The sequence below is a fragment of the Podarcis gaigeae genome (genome assembly GCF_964106915.1).
Source record: "Podarcis gaigeae genome assembly, chromosome: 4".
Lineage (NCBI taxonomy): Eukaryota > Metazoa > Chordata > Lepidosauria > Squamata > Lacertidae > Podarcis > Podarcis gaigeae.
Genome location: NC_139677.1, coordinates 84,460,467 through 84,476,915, shown reverse-complemented (window position 1 = coordinate 84,476,915; position 16,449 = coordinate 84,460,467). Strand labels below are relative to the sequence as shown.

The following is a 16,449-nucleotide window of genomic DNA, read 5'->3' as shown; positions in this document are numbered from 1 at the left end:
TGTTGTAACCCAGCCATTTCATGCTGGGCTCCCCCTTTCCAGTTCCTTCGTGCAGCAATAGCCATTTGTCAACAGTGTCCTGGGAGATTTAAATATATTTCCATTAGTTTTTGAAAATTCTGGTTTCAACTGCATGTACATTTGTTTGTTTGTTTGTTTACAAAAGTATTTCTGTACCACCACATCATAAAACATCACGATTAAAACAATACAGGTAATCATTAAATGACTGGCTGATCAAAATAAATAAAATTAAATGGCTGAAAATTCCTGTCAGCGTAATAAAGTATTAGAGAGATTCTTGAAAGTCCACAGTGAGGAAGATGCCTGCAGAATCTGTGCTGGAAGAGTGTTCCACAGCATGTGACCAGCAATACTAAATTTGTGTCCGTTTATCATTATGCCTTCTGTAGAACACAGAAGGGCTTTGCTGGTATGGATCACACTGGAATACCAGCAGGTGACCAAGACCTTGATGTTGTGGCTGACGCATTTAGGTTCTGTGATTAGGGCACAGAGTTAACAGCTGGGTTTGTTGAAGTGTCTGAACTCAGATTTTCAGATTTTTACATTATGAGAAAAGCGGAGTGGGGGGAGGAGTATCTCCTCTTTTCTTCCCTTTGAGTAGGACCTCAGGATGGGCTTACTTTTTCCTGTGCAAACCAGGCCATTGTCAGATTATGCTTTGGAGAGCAGGAGACTAATGTGGACTAGTAAAAAAGCTTTAATTAATGTCAGGTTTGGATGTTTCCCATATAGAATTTCTATGATAAGGTGTCATGGAGGATAGGGACCTAGAAACAGATTAAGAGGAAATGACAGGTTCGTCATGAATGGGTGTTGTGGGTGTTGTTCGGTAACTTGAAAACCATACCTCCTTTACCTATAGAAAGATTCTGGGACACTGAGGTCCAGCACTGAGGACCTTCTGGCAGTTCCCTCATTGCGTGAGGTGAGGTTACAGGGAACCAGGCAGAGGGCCTTCTCGGTAGTGGCACTTGCCCTATGGAACACCCTCCCATCTGCTGTCAAGGCAATAAGCAACTATCTTACTTTTAAAAGACATCTGAAGGCAGCCCTGTTTAGGGAAGCTTTTAATGTTTAATGTTGTACTGTGTTTTTAGTATTCGGTTGGGAGCCGCCCAGAGTGGCTAGGGAAACCCAGTCAGATGGGTGGGGTGTAAATAATAAATTATTATTATTATTTTGCAGGATGACGGTGAAAATTTTTGCAAACTGCGTATTCTTCGTGAAAGTGAAAAAATTATCCGTTGTGGAAAAGAGCAGACTAAATGGCTGCATTAAAGAAAATGGTGGGCAGATTAAATTTGTGTTAAATCATGGGGTAAGTTTTAAATGTTTAGTTCTTTGTTGTAAATAGAGGTGTAAAGCAATGTAGCACTTTATGCTCTGGCTGCTACTGCATTATTGAAGGGATCTTATTGATCATTATTGATGCTATTATTGATGATCATTATTGATGGGATCTTATATATTTTGCATATATGTGGCCTTAGGAGGATATGTGCCTCAACGGGGGGCCAGGGAGGGGATTCTGAGGATGTCTCTATTACTTGGGTTTGGTATGACACCGAGTAATAGCCTTGGTAGGTAGTGTAGTGACTGTTGCCTCAAGATTCTTTTTGTGTGTAGACCCACAATATGTCCCTTAGTATGAACAGTTCATTTTCTAAACTGAACCCCTCATTACATTTTAGTGTACTCACGTAGTCACTGATGACGCTAACGCACTCAGCTCCATTCATCTGAAAGCCATCAAGAAATATCAGCTGCCCATTGTAGGTGCTGATTTCATATGGAACTCAGTTAAAGAAAGAAGACTTTTACAGGCTGATGACTACGAAGCCCAGCAGTCATGGAGGGAAAATTCTCATGAACTAGAGTCCTTCTCAGAAGACGAGTTGCTGTCGGAACACTCCTCTGAAGGTAGAGCATTTTGAAGTCTATTAAACTAGAATAAAATTGTGTGTAAATTTGTTTCTGTTTGCTCAACTTATTCACATTGCAAAAAAAAAAAGGGGGGGATTTTGGGTTGCAGAATTTCTGTACTAGTAAATAGAAAGCTGAAGCTGGGCAGGGGCCATAGCTCAGTGTAAGAGTGCATGTTTTACATGTAAAAGGTCTCAAGTTCCATCACTGGCATTTCCAGGTAAGGCTAGAATGATTGGAGGGTGGCAACATGAGAACGGGCCTTCTCTGCAGTGGCTCCCTGTCTGTGGAATGCTCTCCCCATGGAAGTTCACCTGGCACCTTCATTATGCACCTTTAGGTGCCAGACAAAAACATTCCTTTTTAACCAGGCCTTTGGTTGATTCAATTTAAATCCTATGCCCTTTTAAAATGTGGGTTTTTTTGGGAGGGGGCTATTGGGTTGTTGTTTTTATTTTTATTGGGTATTTTGTGTTTTTATATCTTGATTTTATTCCGTGAACCTCCCTGAGACCTCTGGGTATAGGGCGGTATATATATTCAATAGATAATAATAGTAATCCTAGAGAGTCATTCAGTATAAGCAACACTAAGCTTGGTGGAATAGGGAAGTACCTTGATGTCAGGTTGTTTTCTTGTTCCTAAGAGTACCCTGATAACAATTAGGCACCAGGCAGAAACATTCCTCTTCTCCCAGGCCTTTAGCTAATTCTGTAATATATGGCCTGTTGAACTGTGGGGGGGGGGGGGGATAATGCTTCTCTTTGTTATTATATTATGCATTTTTGTGTTTTTATACAGGCGGTGACCATTTTGCGCAGGGTTCTGTTTCCGGTCCCCATGCGCAGTGGAGTGCGCATAAGCCTGCGCCGCCCTGCCCTCTTCCACCTCCAGTCTGGCCGACCCCTGTTCTGCCCTGCCCCACTTCTGCCCCTGTTCTGCCATCTTCTGGGTCCAAAAGGACCCAGGCATTGGCAGCCACACGTCAATTGGACACACACAAAATGGCCACCGCTTGTATTTTAAACCGCCCTGTCATTCCCGGATGAAGGACAGTATAGAAATTTAATAAAATAAATATTTAATATCTCTAGTGACAATAGGCTCAACCACAATACAGATGAAAAGCCAAGGAAATAAGAAAGAGGTCTAATCTTTTCCTTTGTTGTGAAGTGGCATGGACAGCGGTTGTGTCTCATTGGAGGGCAGAAGGGAAAGAGTAGGTTTACTGTAAATGGCAGGATCTGTCTACTGTTGCAGGAAGATAATGTGTCTTGGCAGTGGTTGAGGTAAAATGGCAGCCCACATCTGGTTAAACCCTAAAATTAGGTGGGATCCAAGCGCTGAGCTGTATGTTGGTGCCGGGGAACAAACCAAGCAGCTTGCTGTGTATAGGGTAGCTTGGTGGGCTGAAGCGAAGCAAAATCATTTACCGTAATACATCTCTCACTGAAAACTGCCTTTCAGATTCTTACTATCTTTCTTGATTTTTGAGATTTATTAGTTGCGGTTCATATACATGAATGCTAATTCAAAAAGCAGCTGGTGGGCATAAGAAAAATAACTACTGTCTTAATAAATAGTTTACGAAGATGACCACCTAGAAAAGAGGACTCCTGGAAAGAATGAATGGAACCGCAGCAGGGCTCAGGACAACAGCAGTGTGGGTGAGCTAAGGTAATTTTCTTGGCTTCTCTGGCTTCTATTTTTCTCACTTAAAGAAGAACAGACATTCTCTCCCTTTGGAGAGGGATTTGGTGCTCAGGGGTAAGCAAATGCTTTGGAGGGAGAACATCCAAGGTTCCCTACAGCTGCTCTGTTATTAGAATTGGCAGGATCAAACAGGTTTGTGACTGGCCCAAGATCACCTCCTGAGCTTCATGGCTGAGTTGGGATTTTAATCCTGGTCCTAGTTAAACACTTTAACCACGACACTACCCAGTATTAAGATACTTTTCATATGGAACCCTTGGCATATTTAAATAAGCAAGCAAAATGCAAAAAGAAACCTGCCTTTGTTTGTTAGCACTTTTAAGCAAAATAAAACTCAATCACACTCTTGTTACAGATAGGTAGCCGTGTTGGTCTGCCATAGTCAAAACAAAAAAAATTCCTTCCAGTAGCACCTTAAAGACCAACTAAGTCAGTTCTTGGTATGAGCTTTCGTGTGCATGCACACTTCTTCAGATACTCTGAAACAGAAGTTTCCAGACCCTTCTATATAGTGAGAAGGTGTTCCTATGCAAGCCTTCACCACTGACTTTTGAAAGAGTTCAGAAGTCTTATATGTTTCCATTAGGTGGCCGACTTTAATATTGTAGGCTTACAGTTTACTCAGAGGTGAATCCTGGTGGGATGTACTGCAGCCTCAGTTGCATTCAGCAATAAAGAGTCTGGTGTTCCTTTTTTTTTTTTATTGGTTCCAGATCAAATAATGATGAAAATGTTCCTTATTTCCCTGAAGGCTTTGTGGTTGCAAAGTATGATGTCCTTGAACAGGTAAGAACTTCAATATTGCTGGTGCTGTTAAATGGCTTTTGTTTGACTTTTTAATTATTTTGTGAAGCTATGCTGCTTTGGTTAGTTTAGTCAGGTTAAAAACTTAATCGAATAAATGAGTCTGATAATGCCTACCAAATAGAAATGCACTTAAACACCTTTTTTCCCCGCCCCAGGTTACGGCACCTGGCAGGTATGTGGTGGTTGAACTTCAGTGCTCTCAGCAGCACTGTGATTATCCTTTCTGCATAGGCAGATGCTACAGTCAGCTGGATGGGAAAGAGGTAAGTTGGGGTGGTTGTTATGATCATGCATTAGTTTGTTTCTTTGATGCTGTGAATGCTCTTGAATGAGAGAGGTTGTGTTATGCTCTTGCTTAATTTTCTGGATTTTCTTTCCCCCCTTCTTTTGTTTTAAATAATAATAATAATAATAATAATAATAATAATAATAATAATAAATGTTAATTTTATTTTACTCTGGGTGGCTTCCACAGTATATAAAAGCACTAATAAAACATTGCACATTAAAAAGCTTCCCTGTACAGGGCTGCCTTCAGATGTCTTCTAAAGGTTATATAGTTACTCATCTCCTTGACAATTGATGGGAGGATGTTCCACAGGGTGGGTGCTACTACTGAGAAAGCCCCCTCTGAACTGACTCACTTCTCACAGTTAGAGAACTGCTAGAAGGGAACTGCCAAATCTCTGTGTCCCGGTTGAATGATGAGGTTGGAGGCGCTCCTTCAGGTATACAGGGCCGAGGTCGTTCAGCACCAACACTTTGAATTGTGCTAGGAAATGTCGCCTTATACCAAGTCAGATCATTGGCCCATCCAACTCTGTATTGTCCACACTGACTGGCAATGGGTCTCCAGGATTTCACACGAGGGACATTTCCAGTCACGAGCATAAGCCTGTCTAGGAGCCAATAGGGCCACCTTTTCTACCCTGTGACCTAAGAACTGTTGCAGAACAATTCCCAGGGTTCGCTGCTTGCAATCACATTTCGAGCAGGTTTGCGTGTCTTCTCAAACCCGCAGCTAGATGCCTCACAGCACAAGGAAAACTAGAATTTAAGTTTGTCTCAATGTCAGGATAATTTATGAGAAATGTCTCTGTTTTTGTGATTCTCTTCCCCCCTCCCCTTAAAAAATAATAATACTTGAATTGGGACACTCTTTTGTTCTCAGTTCAAGAAACGATTTATACCAGCAAGGACTTCTGAAGAGGCTAGAATGGTCTATGAGCTTTGTACTGCAAATCTGAAAAATGAGAATTACCAGTTCAAAGAAGATTTTCCCCATGAAGTGGAATATCTAGCTTCAGAAAAGCTGCAAGAGGTTAGTGTGATTTTTTTAACAGTTCTGTAAGTTGCCTTGAGTCCGATCATGGAAAAAGGCAGAGTATGAATAAATATATAAGAAGAAGAACAACAACAACACAAAGTCAGATTCTGATTTCCTTCCCCCCTGATGTGGCAAAATCACATGAGGGGAAGGAGCCAAACAGGTCCTTAAGAGCAGCATGCATCAGTATGGCAATCATTCAATTTAACCCAAAAGTTATTGATAGTTAAGGTTTAATGTGGCATATGAACTGGGACGTTAATTCATAGAATCATAGGGTTGGCTTCTTCTGTTCCTATTTTTAAAAATATTAATGCCGTTCTGAAGAGAAATGTCCGTTATTGAAATGTACGACATGTTCTCTGTTAGCTCTGTTTTTAAACCGCTATTTACCATTGAGCACTTCTGGGTGGCCTGATCGCATTGGTATGTTTGCAGGTGCTTATAGCAGAAGCCACGAATTCCAGCTCTTTGCCTGAAACAGTCAGCAAGTTTGTGGAACTGATCTGGATTGAAGCACTTGGACACCTGACTCCGCTGCTGGCTAAACCAGTAACCGAACTCAGCCTCAACGATGTAAGGCAATCCCACTTGCAGACATTGGCTCACTCAGAGCGTTTAATTCCCTTGAATGCCAACAGAAATACAATGCCAAGCAAATGCGCTTTCTGTTTCTGGATTGTGACAGCCAGTGTTGCTGTGATAGGTTTGTCATTAAACGTGTTAATGGTTTATTTCTATGAAGGAAAGGGACGCACCTCTCTCTCTCTCTTTCCTTTCTGTTCTGGCTACAGCCCCCGTAAGTGCATGTCCTGCTATGTGGAAGTCATTCTTTTGTGGTGGAATCCCTTGTAGCTGTGCCCCCCCCCAATCCTGCAAACTGTAGTGTAACCCCCACCAAGCTACAGTTCTCAGTACCCTTAATAAACTACAATTCCCAGGATTCTTTGAGGCAGGCAGGAATGTGCTTTAAATATATGGGATGTATATGCACCCTTAGCACTCCTTGTCTGTCTCTCTTCACATTTGTCTGAGTCTTTAAAAAAAAAGAAGAAGGCAAGAAAGAAAATAACACATTTTTATACCACATTTTCTTAAAAGGTGAGCAAAGCAGAAGGTATTTTGCTCCGAGCAAGGAAGGCACTGGATGAATTGGAATCTCCGAAAGAGAAAATGGAGATAATGTCAGAGTTTTATAAAATCATACCTCACAAAATTATGGATTATGACGTAACCAGAAAGTTGTTATCTACCAAGCACAGTCTCTGTCAGGTAACGTTGTTGAATCTGACCTTTGCTTTCAGTGTATTCTGTGTATAACCAGAGTTTGGGTGTGTTGTGCTCAGGTGGGGAACCTGTAGCCCTCCAGATGTTTGTTTAATTGCATTATTTCAAAGATGCATGTACTGCTTAATTACTGTTGTCTCTAAGAGGTGCACGAACGACTCAGCAAAATTAAAAATGTGGTAAAACTATAAGATTCATTTTAAAAGCCTGATGGAATAAATTTCATCCCTCAAATGAGCAGAAAATATGATTCTATCCTCTTTGAACAATAGAGAGTTCTTATGCTCCAGAATTCCTGTGGACTTTGGTCCAGAAGACAGATTTTGAAAGTATTTGCCAAGAGGGAAAACATTGATGTCATCATAATGGTGTTTGTCTGGTTCTCCTTTGAGCATTTCTTGGAGGGTCATGTTGGCTTGTAATAATAATATTTTTTTTACACCCTGCCCATCTGACTGGATTTCCCCAGCCACTCTGGGCAGCTTACAGCATATATGAAAACGTGTGTACATCACACAGAAACAGTTCTGGCACTATATTTGGTGCCCAAGCATCATTTGGGGGAAGCCTAGTACAAATTTGCAGCAAAAAAAAACCTTGTCACATGAGTTCCATGATCCATCCCATATATTCAATCTTATGAGTCACAAAATGAAAATTTCTATTTTAATTATGAAATTTACATTTCTGAAATTTGCTCCGTGTTGTCACTCACTGGGGATTTTCTCAGTTGAAGAAGACTCCTATGAAGCTTGCTGACTATTTTGTGGGTGTTTGGTTGTTCAGTTGATGATTTGGTTTTTTCCATCCCCAAATGCAGAAGTGGACAAGTTTGACAGGTGGCCTCTTTTGCCCACAGGGATCTTCTGAAGCCCCTTTCAAAGTGTTGTCTTGCTCAGCACTTTGGGGAAGGGCTTTGCAGGTATTGCTGATTGGTGGTGTCTGCAAGTCGCCTCCAAGTTTTGACTTGAGTTCATTAGCCCTGAGGGTTAGAAGTGCCCCATCCCTGGTCTTAACAGATTTAAAAAATATTATTTGTTGCATATATTTTCTCTGTGGTAAGCTGCTCTCAGGCCTACAGACAATGAGCAGAATGTAAATTATAATAAACAAATAAAAGCTTTGTTTTGGAAATACAAACACTGAATGCTGCTATTTTATTTTTTTTATAGCTAATCAGGGACATGCTGAACGTTCATGAAACAAACATGTCAATTCCTAACCCACCGTCCCTTTCCAAGTACCGAGCTCTGAGATGCAGGATATGTCCTGTCTTTGGAGAAGAGTTTCAGTATATTGAAGAAAAGATGGACCAATATACTGGGTGAGTTTCAGTTGTGATGTGTAATTTCTTGGTTGTACTACCCAGATTCAGTAATCATTTTTTAATGTCATAATATAATTTTGAAGGACCTCAAAGAATCTTTTATTAAACACTGATATAGGTGGAAGATTCAAAACATTTATAAAACCCATGTTAATAGGAAAACACATTTACTCTAAGAGCCTGGTTTCAAAGGCCTCTGCGTTTAACTTCAGAGAAAAGGTCTGTTTCACACTAAACTTCACTAAATTTGTATAGAAATCTAAGACATGGTTTATAACAAACCGTGAGTCATCTCACAGACATGCAAACAAGCGATGGCTAGTATCTTATGCCTTGGTTGCGTGACAAATGTCTTGGTGCCCCCCTAAAACATAGTTAAGCAGCCAAACCATAGTTAAAACAAACCATCATTCATTAAGCCATCAACAAACTGGATTAGTGCATTCAAACAAATCAAGCTTTGACTAATAAACCGTGGATTACTGTTTGTGTGAACCAGACCGTTGTGAAGATCATTAGACTACTGGAAACAAATACAGACAGATAGAAACACACAAACATTCTGGGTGAGAACTATTGCTCTACGAAATCTTGTTAGATATGAAATATGTAACATGTATAAATCACATGTTCCTCTAAGGAGAACCTCGGGCATATTCAATGCATGTGGCAAAATGTTCAATCTCATTTAGTGACTCTGTGGCCAGAATAAATCTGGGGGCATAAACTGGGGAAAAAATGCATTTTGTGAACATTCTATTCGTTTTAAATTTTCTTGCAGTGAACATCCCGTAGAAGTTTTGGAGATCTATAGAGTAGGCAGAATGACGGAAGTAGCGGCTTTCGAGAGCCATCTTGGCAATGTCCAGTCTTTATACCACGCTTCGTCTGTTCACAACTTCGTTGGAATCCTCTCCCGGTAACAACTTGCGTCATGGTCTGTCTTAGCTTTGCAGGTGGTTTTCTGCTGCGCATGAGAGGCAAGAAGACAACAGAGCCATTCGGCCAAAGGCTCGGTTATCTTTCAATGACAATGGCCAAATTTGGACAGTCCAATTCTACCTTCACGTTAGAATATGCACAAACCACATGCACCCACACACACACCCTTGTTACTGCTTCCTCTTCTGAGAGCCAGTGTGGTGTAGTGGTTAAGAGCGGTAGTCTCGTAATCTGGTGAACCGGGTTCGCGTCTCCGCTCCTCCACATGCAGCTGCTGGGTGACCTTGGGCTAGTCACACTTCTTTGAAGTCTCTCAGCCCCACTCACCCCACAGAGTGTTTGTTGTGGGGGAGGAAGGGAAAGGAGAATGTTAGCCGCTTTGAGACTCCTTAAAGGGAATGAAAGGCGGGATATCAAATCCAAACTCTTCTTCTTCTGTCTGTGCAGGCTGTGAAGCAAACCCAAAAGTTTCCCATTAATGTCCAAACAGGGAACTGTGGTTTACCGACACCCCTGTGCAGGCAATGGGTGTCTGCAAGCTGTAAGTGGGGAAGTTTGGGTGGAGTGGGGCAGCCCATCTCTCTACAGTCCTCATCCACTGATGGTGAAGAATGAGGGAAATAACTAGACTCCACACAACCTGGGCTCCTTTGTGTCTGTTTATCCCTTCCCCCTTCCCTTTCCCAATATTGATACACATATTATTAGTGTAGAAAAACTGTGTGTCAGTATGTCAACGTGCTTTACCCCAGAGGTGGGGAACCTGAGGCCTAGGGGCTGGGTGCAGCTCTCCAGTTCTCTGTCTTTCTAGCCCTTGGAACTTTTTCCAGGCCACATTCCTCCTCACTGAGCCAAACTCCTCACCATCCCATTTCTGCACCTTCCTGCTTTTGCCTTGCCAGATTGTGTCCTTGCACTGTGGCAATGCCTCTTTCCTGCCTGGGCAGAGGATGGAGAGATTTGGGTATGTGCTTAGAAACCTCCCAGCTTTTGCATGGCTCAAATACATACAAGAGCTCTGTTGTATTTTGCCTCTGGCCTTCCTGCCACTGCCTTGCGGCCTATGAGGGAATGCATCCCTCGAGCGAAAAAGAAAAATTCTCCACCTTTACTGTGTAAATCTTCTGCTTTTCTAGGGGACTGCTCTTGCCAAAGATTGTCGTTGAAGAGCATGGCGTGGAAAGAACGGATTGTGGGCACTTGGGCAGCAGCATCTATTTCAGCGACTCCATAAGGTCTGCAGTTCTTTGGCAGTAATAACAGTTGAGATCTTATCATGCCTTGCCCGGTGGGGAGTGCTATGTGCGTTGCTCCTGTTGTTGTTGTTATTACTATTAATTAATTAAATTTGAATACCGCCCTTCACCCGAGGATCACAGGGCAGTTCACAACATAAAAATACAAAATGGGGACACAGAATACATAACAAAACAAGCACAAACCAATAACAAACACATTTAAAAGGGCATAGAATATTAATCAGCCAATGGCCCTTGTTGAAGAGAAACATTTTCATTTCTCATAAAGATATGTAATGAAGGCGCCAGGTGAATTTCCCTGAGGAGACCATTCCACAAATGGGGAGCCGACCCAGAACAGACCCGTCCTCATGATGCCGCCCTCTGGACCTCTTGCTTCTGAGTAAACTTAAGTGCCACTTCACATGCTTTCCCCCACAGAGATATCCCTTTTGAGAACCAGAGTGGAGTATTGGACTTGAGCTGCATACATAGCAAACATTGAAAGCACATGATTTCCCCTAGAGATTCCTGGGAACTGTAGTTTGCTAAGGGTGCTGGGAATTGCAGCTCTGTGAGGGGCAGCATGAGACCAGTGACATTAAATCCATTATTTTGCCTTATGTGGAATGCAGAATGGCATATGTCCCACACTGGAAGGTGCGTTGATGAGTGAACCCTTGATGTTGTGACTAGCACTATAAAGTCGTGCAGATGAGTTGGCATTTGGGTTTGTTGTAGAGTCTGGACCATAATAAACATAGGCTACATACACATCATACACTTAAAGTCCATTTAAAGCATGCATCTTCCACAAAGAATCCTGGGGACTGTAGTTCATCGAAAGTGCTGGGAATTCTAGCTCTGTGAGGTTCCCAGGATTCTTTGGTGAAAGTTATGTGCTTTAAATGGATGGTGTGTATACAGCTTTGGGCTGATGTGGCAAGAGCCGCAAACCCCACGTGCCTTTTTCTGTTGGTTAAACTCAAGCTATGGCAAATGTGGTACTTAAAATATTTGTCCGAGTATAACCAACCAGCTTCTTCTTCTTTGTTTAACAGCGCATGCATCAATTACTCTTGGCCAAACAGAACAGATGGAACCCGGTTACTGCTGATTTGCGATGTAGCCCTTGGAAAGTGTTTTGAAACAGGTCACATGGACAGTTCGTTAACCGCAGCACCACCAGGCTACGACAGCGTGCATGGACTTGCCAGGAAAAAGGGGAAACTGAGAAAGGGAAGAGACTTCAAGGTACCGGTTCGAGCTATGTTGTGGTGTTGCCCTCTGTTGTCTTTTAAAGGCATAATATGCCTTGATAAGCTATGCCTCTGAAAATGTTGATTGTTTATTGATTTAGAGCACTTGAACCCTGCTCTTCAGCCAAAAAGGCTCCCTGAGCAGCTTACATGCAATCAAAACAGAGGCAGTGTCTACCAACTATCTGAAAGAAAAAGAGAAAAAAGCACGACACAAAAGGGAAGAGGGACTGGGAGGGAAGAGGAAAATCAAAATCACAGCTAAGGCACACCAGTTTCTAAACATCCCTTACATAAACCCTCCAGCCCAATGGGTTGTATTCAATATAATCCCTACTCAGAGTAGACCCACTGAAATAAATGGACACAACCATCTGAGAGCCATTAATTTTGATGGGTGTATTTTGAGCAGAATGCAGTTGGATACAACCCTAGGCCTCAGCTCTGTGTCTTGCACACGATCCATCTTACCACCTAAGTCTGTTGCCTTTTTTGTATGTTCTTTGGTGACTTGTAAGTGGCTGCTGTGGAACTTTCTTTAGCTAAATTTTGCCGCTGCCTGCTTTCAAAAGCTTCCTAAGTGAGGAGGCAACATATTGGCTTCGCTCACTAATGCATCAGTTGCTCTTGTAAAGCTCTTAATGTTTACTTCTTGTTTTCTTTTGTTTTCATAAGGATGACGAATTTGTGGTGTACAGAGCTAGTCAGGTCAAAATAAAATATGTGGTTAAGTTTTCCCTCGCCGGTGACAAAGTGAAAGAGTTCCATCCTGAAATTCAGGATGTGCTGCCTTCCCTAGAGCATCAGCCACAGCCCGAAGGTGAGAAATTCCTACCTAAAATTGTCTGTTTCTTTGGTGTATTCTGTAATTGGAGTTTGAAATTGAAGCCTAACCCATTTCCTTGGTGTGGAGCTATAAAGATTATGCCAAGGAAAATCCATGAAAGAATGAGGAGGCCAAGGTGACTCCTGTTCCCTTCATAAGATCGCATCTTTTATTCCCATACAGATCCTACCTATGCTCTAACTTTCTTTTCTCTGTGTCATATTTCAAAAAGTGAAAATCCGGACACAAAAGTTGTGCCCCAGTTTTTGTGTAAACACCCAAGCCATAGGATTGCTTATCCCATGGGCTTTTGGTCTGATCTAGCAGGAATTGTTAATGCTTTTATTCTCTTTCTCCATTTTTATTACATGAATACAGGTGCATATGAGCATATTTTGTTACTTCTTTCCTTGCTTTCAGGTAGCAGAACTAACATTTGCCATCAAGGCCAGGCAAGATAGTTGCTTACAGAGAGTTCTTTGTTTTCGTTTTTTTTTTCACTTTTAATGCTGAAAATTACTCTGAACCTTTACAATAAAGGGGGTTTGCCTTCAATAAATCATCTCTCTCCCCCACCCCAACCTGCCTCTTAATATTTCTTTAGATTATCAAATGCCAAGTAAAAATCTGCTGAATAATGTGACTGCTGGTCTTCTGGACAGATCTGGAAACCCAATTCCTCTCAAAGGTCTTCATGTCAAGGGACGAATAGTAGACTTCGTAGCAGAGGTAATGCCAAGGCATTCATATTTCTTTTCTAGGGATGTTTAATATTTCCTTGTGGGTTTTTATTTTATGTTTATTTATTTATTTTTACAAAGTGTAAAACAAATCTGTAGACAAATCCTAGCCCTGATTAACGTTGCCTTTAAATATTCAGTGAGTTAGGTGTGTTATATCAGCAGACTCTCAATTTTTAAATTAAAACTTTGATATTTTTTTCAGGGGACAGTAAGGGCAACACAAATACATTTATTTGTTTCTTTGTTTATGTGTCTCTTCCTACACACCCTTCCTAAGGTGCTTAAGCAACTAAAAATCTGGTGGGAATCAATAAGTAGTGGGCCTTCTGAATGGCAAAGAAATAATGAAACCCCCAGTACTGACTAGGATGCTGCCATTAAGGCTGTGTACACACTATACCTTTAAAGCACATTTGAAGCACATTCTTTCCCTCAAAGAATTCTGGGTACTGTAGTTCATTAAGGGTTGCTGGGAACTGTAACTCTATGAGGGGTGAACTACAGTGCCCAGAATTATTTGGGGGAAATAATGTATGTTGAATGTGCTTTAAAGGTATAGCACATTTAAATGGTGTTTCCGTGCACTCTGGTTTCCATCACGGAGTTCTATTGCACCAGAAGCAGTTTAGTCATGTTGGCCACATGACCCAGAAAGCTGTCTGTGGACAAATGCCAGCTCCCTTTTCCTGAATAGTGAGATGAGTACCATACCCCATAGTCAAATTTGACTGGACTTAACCGTCCATGGGTCCTTTACCTTTTCATTTTTTACATCTGCAAAGGAAGCAGACAACATTTTGAGTTTGGAGAATGGCTGAGAAAGACAGCAGAACCACGCTTGAGCTCTTTGGGTATTAAATATTTATCTGATGCAGAAGCAGTGGATATTGCTTACTGTTGGAGTGTTTTAAGTGTTGCCTCTATGTGTGCTCAACTTGTATATTTGTAAATAATTACAAATACTGTATTGTAAAACATCAATAATCTCCCAATGGCCTCCTCCTAAAGGGAACCAAACCTGGGTATGTGCTGCATACCTGGAACTCAGAAAAGTGTCAATCACTTCTCCTACCTGGGCAGTTATCTTTTCACAAGGGCTGACACTGATGTTGAAATCCAGCATTGCCTGAGCTCTGCGAGTGCAGCTTTCTTCTGACTGAAGCACAGTGTTTGAGGGACATTTGCAGGGAAACCAAAATGCTTGTTTACAAAGCTATTGTACTACCAACTTTACTGTATGCTTGTGAAACGTGGACCACTTATAAATGCCATCTCCAGCTCCTTGAAAGATTCCATCAAATGGTGTCTCCAAAAAAATTAACATATCACTTGGGAAGACAGGTGAACTAATGCCAGTGTACTGGAAGAAGCAAAGATCACCAGTATCAAAGCAATGTTTCTTCAACATCAACTTTGTTTGACTGGTCATGTCGTTTGGATGTCTGATTAACATCCTCCAAAGTAACTATTCTGAACTCAAAAATGGAAACTGTAATGCTGGTGGTCAACAAAGGAGGTTTAAAGATTCTCTCAAGGCAAATCTTTAAAAATATAATATAAACACCGACAATTGGGAAACACTGGTCTGTGAGCACTCCAATTGGAGAACAGTCTTTACCAAAGGTGTCATGGACTTTGAAAACACTCAAACTCGGGACGAAAGGGAGGAACATGCTAAGAGGAAGGCACGTTTGGCAAACCCTCACCATGATCAACTCCCACCCAGAAACCTATGTCCCCACTGTGGAAGGACGTGTGGATCCAGAATTGGCCTCCATAGTTACTTAGGGACTCACTGTTAAGACCGTGTTCATGGAAGACAATCTTACTCAGCTACGAGTGATCGAAGAAGAAGAAGAAGAAGAAGAAGAAGAAGAAGAAGAAGAAGAAGAGGAACCTGAAATGTTTCCCAGAGGGTGTTATTTAAAATGTTAATCTTAGGAAGGAAAGTGCTTCCATAAAAAATGTTTTTATTGGAATGCATGGCCTGGTGTTTACCTCATATCTATCTGCAATACATGCATGTATTTCTTTCAGGTTGTGGTATTCCAGGTCTATGAAAATCAATCAGACAGCCCCATTGAAGCAAAATATGTATTTCCATTGGACGACACAGCCGCTGTATGTGGATTTGAGGCTTTCATTAAAGGGAAACATATAATAGGAAAGGTAAGATGATTCAGGGACGGGAGGAAGAGACAAAATATGCGGCGGTGGGACTGCAGTAAATGTGACTTTTCGAAAGAACCTATTTTTAAAAAAATCAGGATGATTTATTATATAATTTCAACAGGTTAAGGAAAAGGAGAAGGCACACAGAGAATACAGAGAAGCCATCAGTCAAGGACATGGAGCTTACTTGATGGATCAAGATGCACCGGTAGGTGTAGTAATAAAAACTACTTATGCCTTTATAAGAGATCAGCATACACTGGCCTTCGTTTGTTTTACTGATGAAACCAAGCAAAGTGCTCTGGCTTGAAAGCTGTACCCTGCATATGAAAAATGTCAATCAGCAGGTGAAGGTGGAGGAGACGGCCACCGTAGCAAACTCTGGTTTTTTTCTCCACTTAGGGCTTAGTTTATTATTTGATCCTGACTTGATTTTAGGATCTAATTTAATTATTGTTTGATTTTATACGAATGTTATATATTTGATGTTGCCTTCCTGAGCCCGGTATTGGCCAGGGAGGACAGGATACAAATAAAAGTTTATTATTATTTAGTATTAGCCACACCTCCTCTTCCACCGCTGCTTTCCCCCAGGGAAAACTTATTCTTCTTCTTCTTGTTGTTATTATTATTATTAAAAATTTGTATACCGCCCTTCATTTGTAGATAGCAGGACAGTTCATGACATAAGAATACAATACAGTAGTACCTCGGGTTACAGATGCTTCAGGTAACAGACGCTTCAGGTTAGACTCCATTAACCCAGAAATAGTACCTCGGGTTAAGAACTTTACCTCAGGATGAGAACAGAAATTGCGTGGCGGCAGCTGGAGGCCCCATTAGCTAAAGTGGTGCTTC

The 16,449-nt window shown here is 41.4% G+C and overlaps 1 protein-coding gene across 1 annotated transcript in view; it reads left to right on the top strand.

The window, feature by feature from the left end:
- The window catches only part of PARP4 (poly(ADP-ribose) polymerase family member 4), a 50,928-nt gene that overhangs the window by 4,255 nt on the left and 30,224 nt on the right, over positions 1-16,449 (top strand). The window contains 16 exon segments of the mRNA XM_083735857.1: positions 1,213-1,345; positions 1,719-1,947; positions 3,534-3,627; positions 4,377-4,449; positions 4,626-4,733; positions 5,642-5,791; positions 6,236-6,373; positions 6,899-7,069; positions 8,257-8,408; positions 9,193-9,330; positions 10,490-10,588; positions 11,653-11,845; positions 12,526-12,670; positions 13,281-13,405; positions 15,457-15,588; positions 15,713-15,799. Coding sequence (XP_083591983.1) covers positions 1,214-1,345; positions 1,719-1,947; positions 3,534-3,627; positions 4,377-4,449; positions 4,626-4,733; positions 5,642-5,791; positions 6,236-6,373; positions 6,899-7,069; positions 8,257-8,408; positions 9,193-9,330; positions 10,490-10,588; positions 11,653-11,845; positions 12,526-12,670; positions 13,281-13,405; positions 15,457-15,588; positions 15,713-15,799 — 2,166 coding nt within the window. The 5' untranslated portion in view covers position 1,213.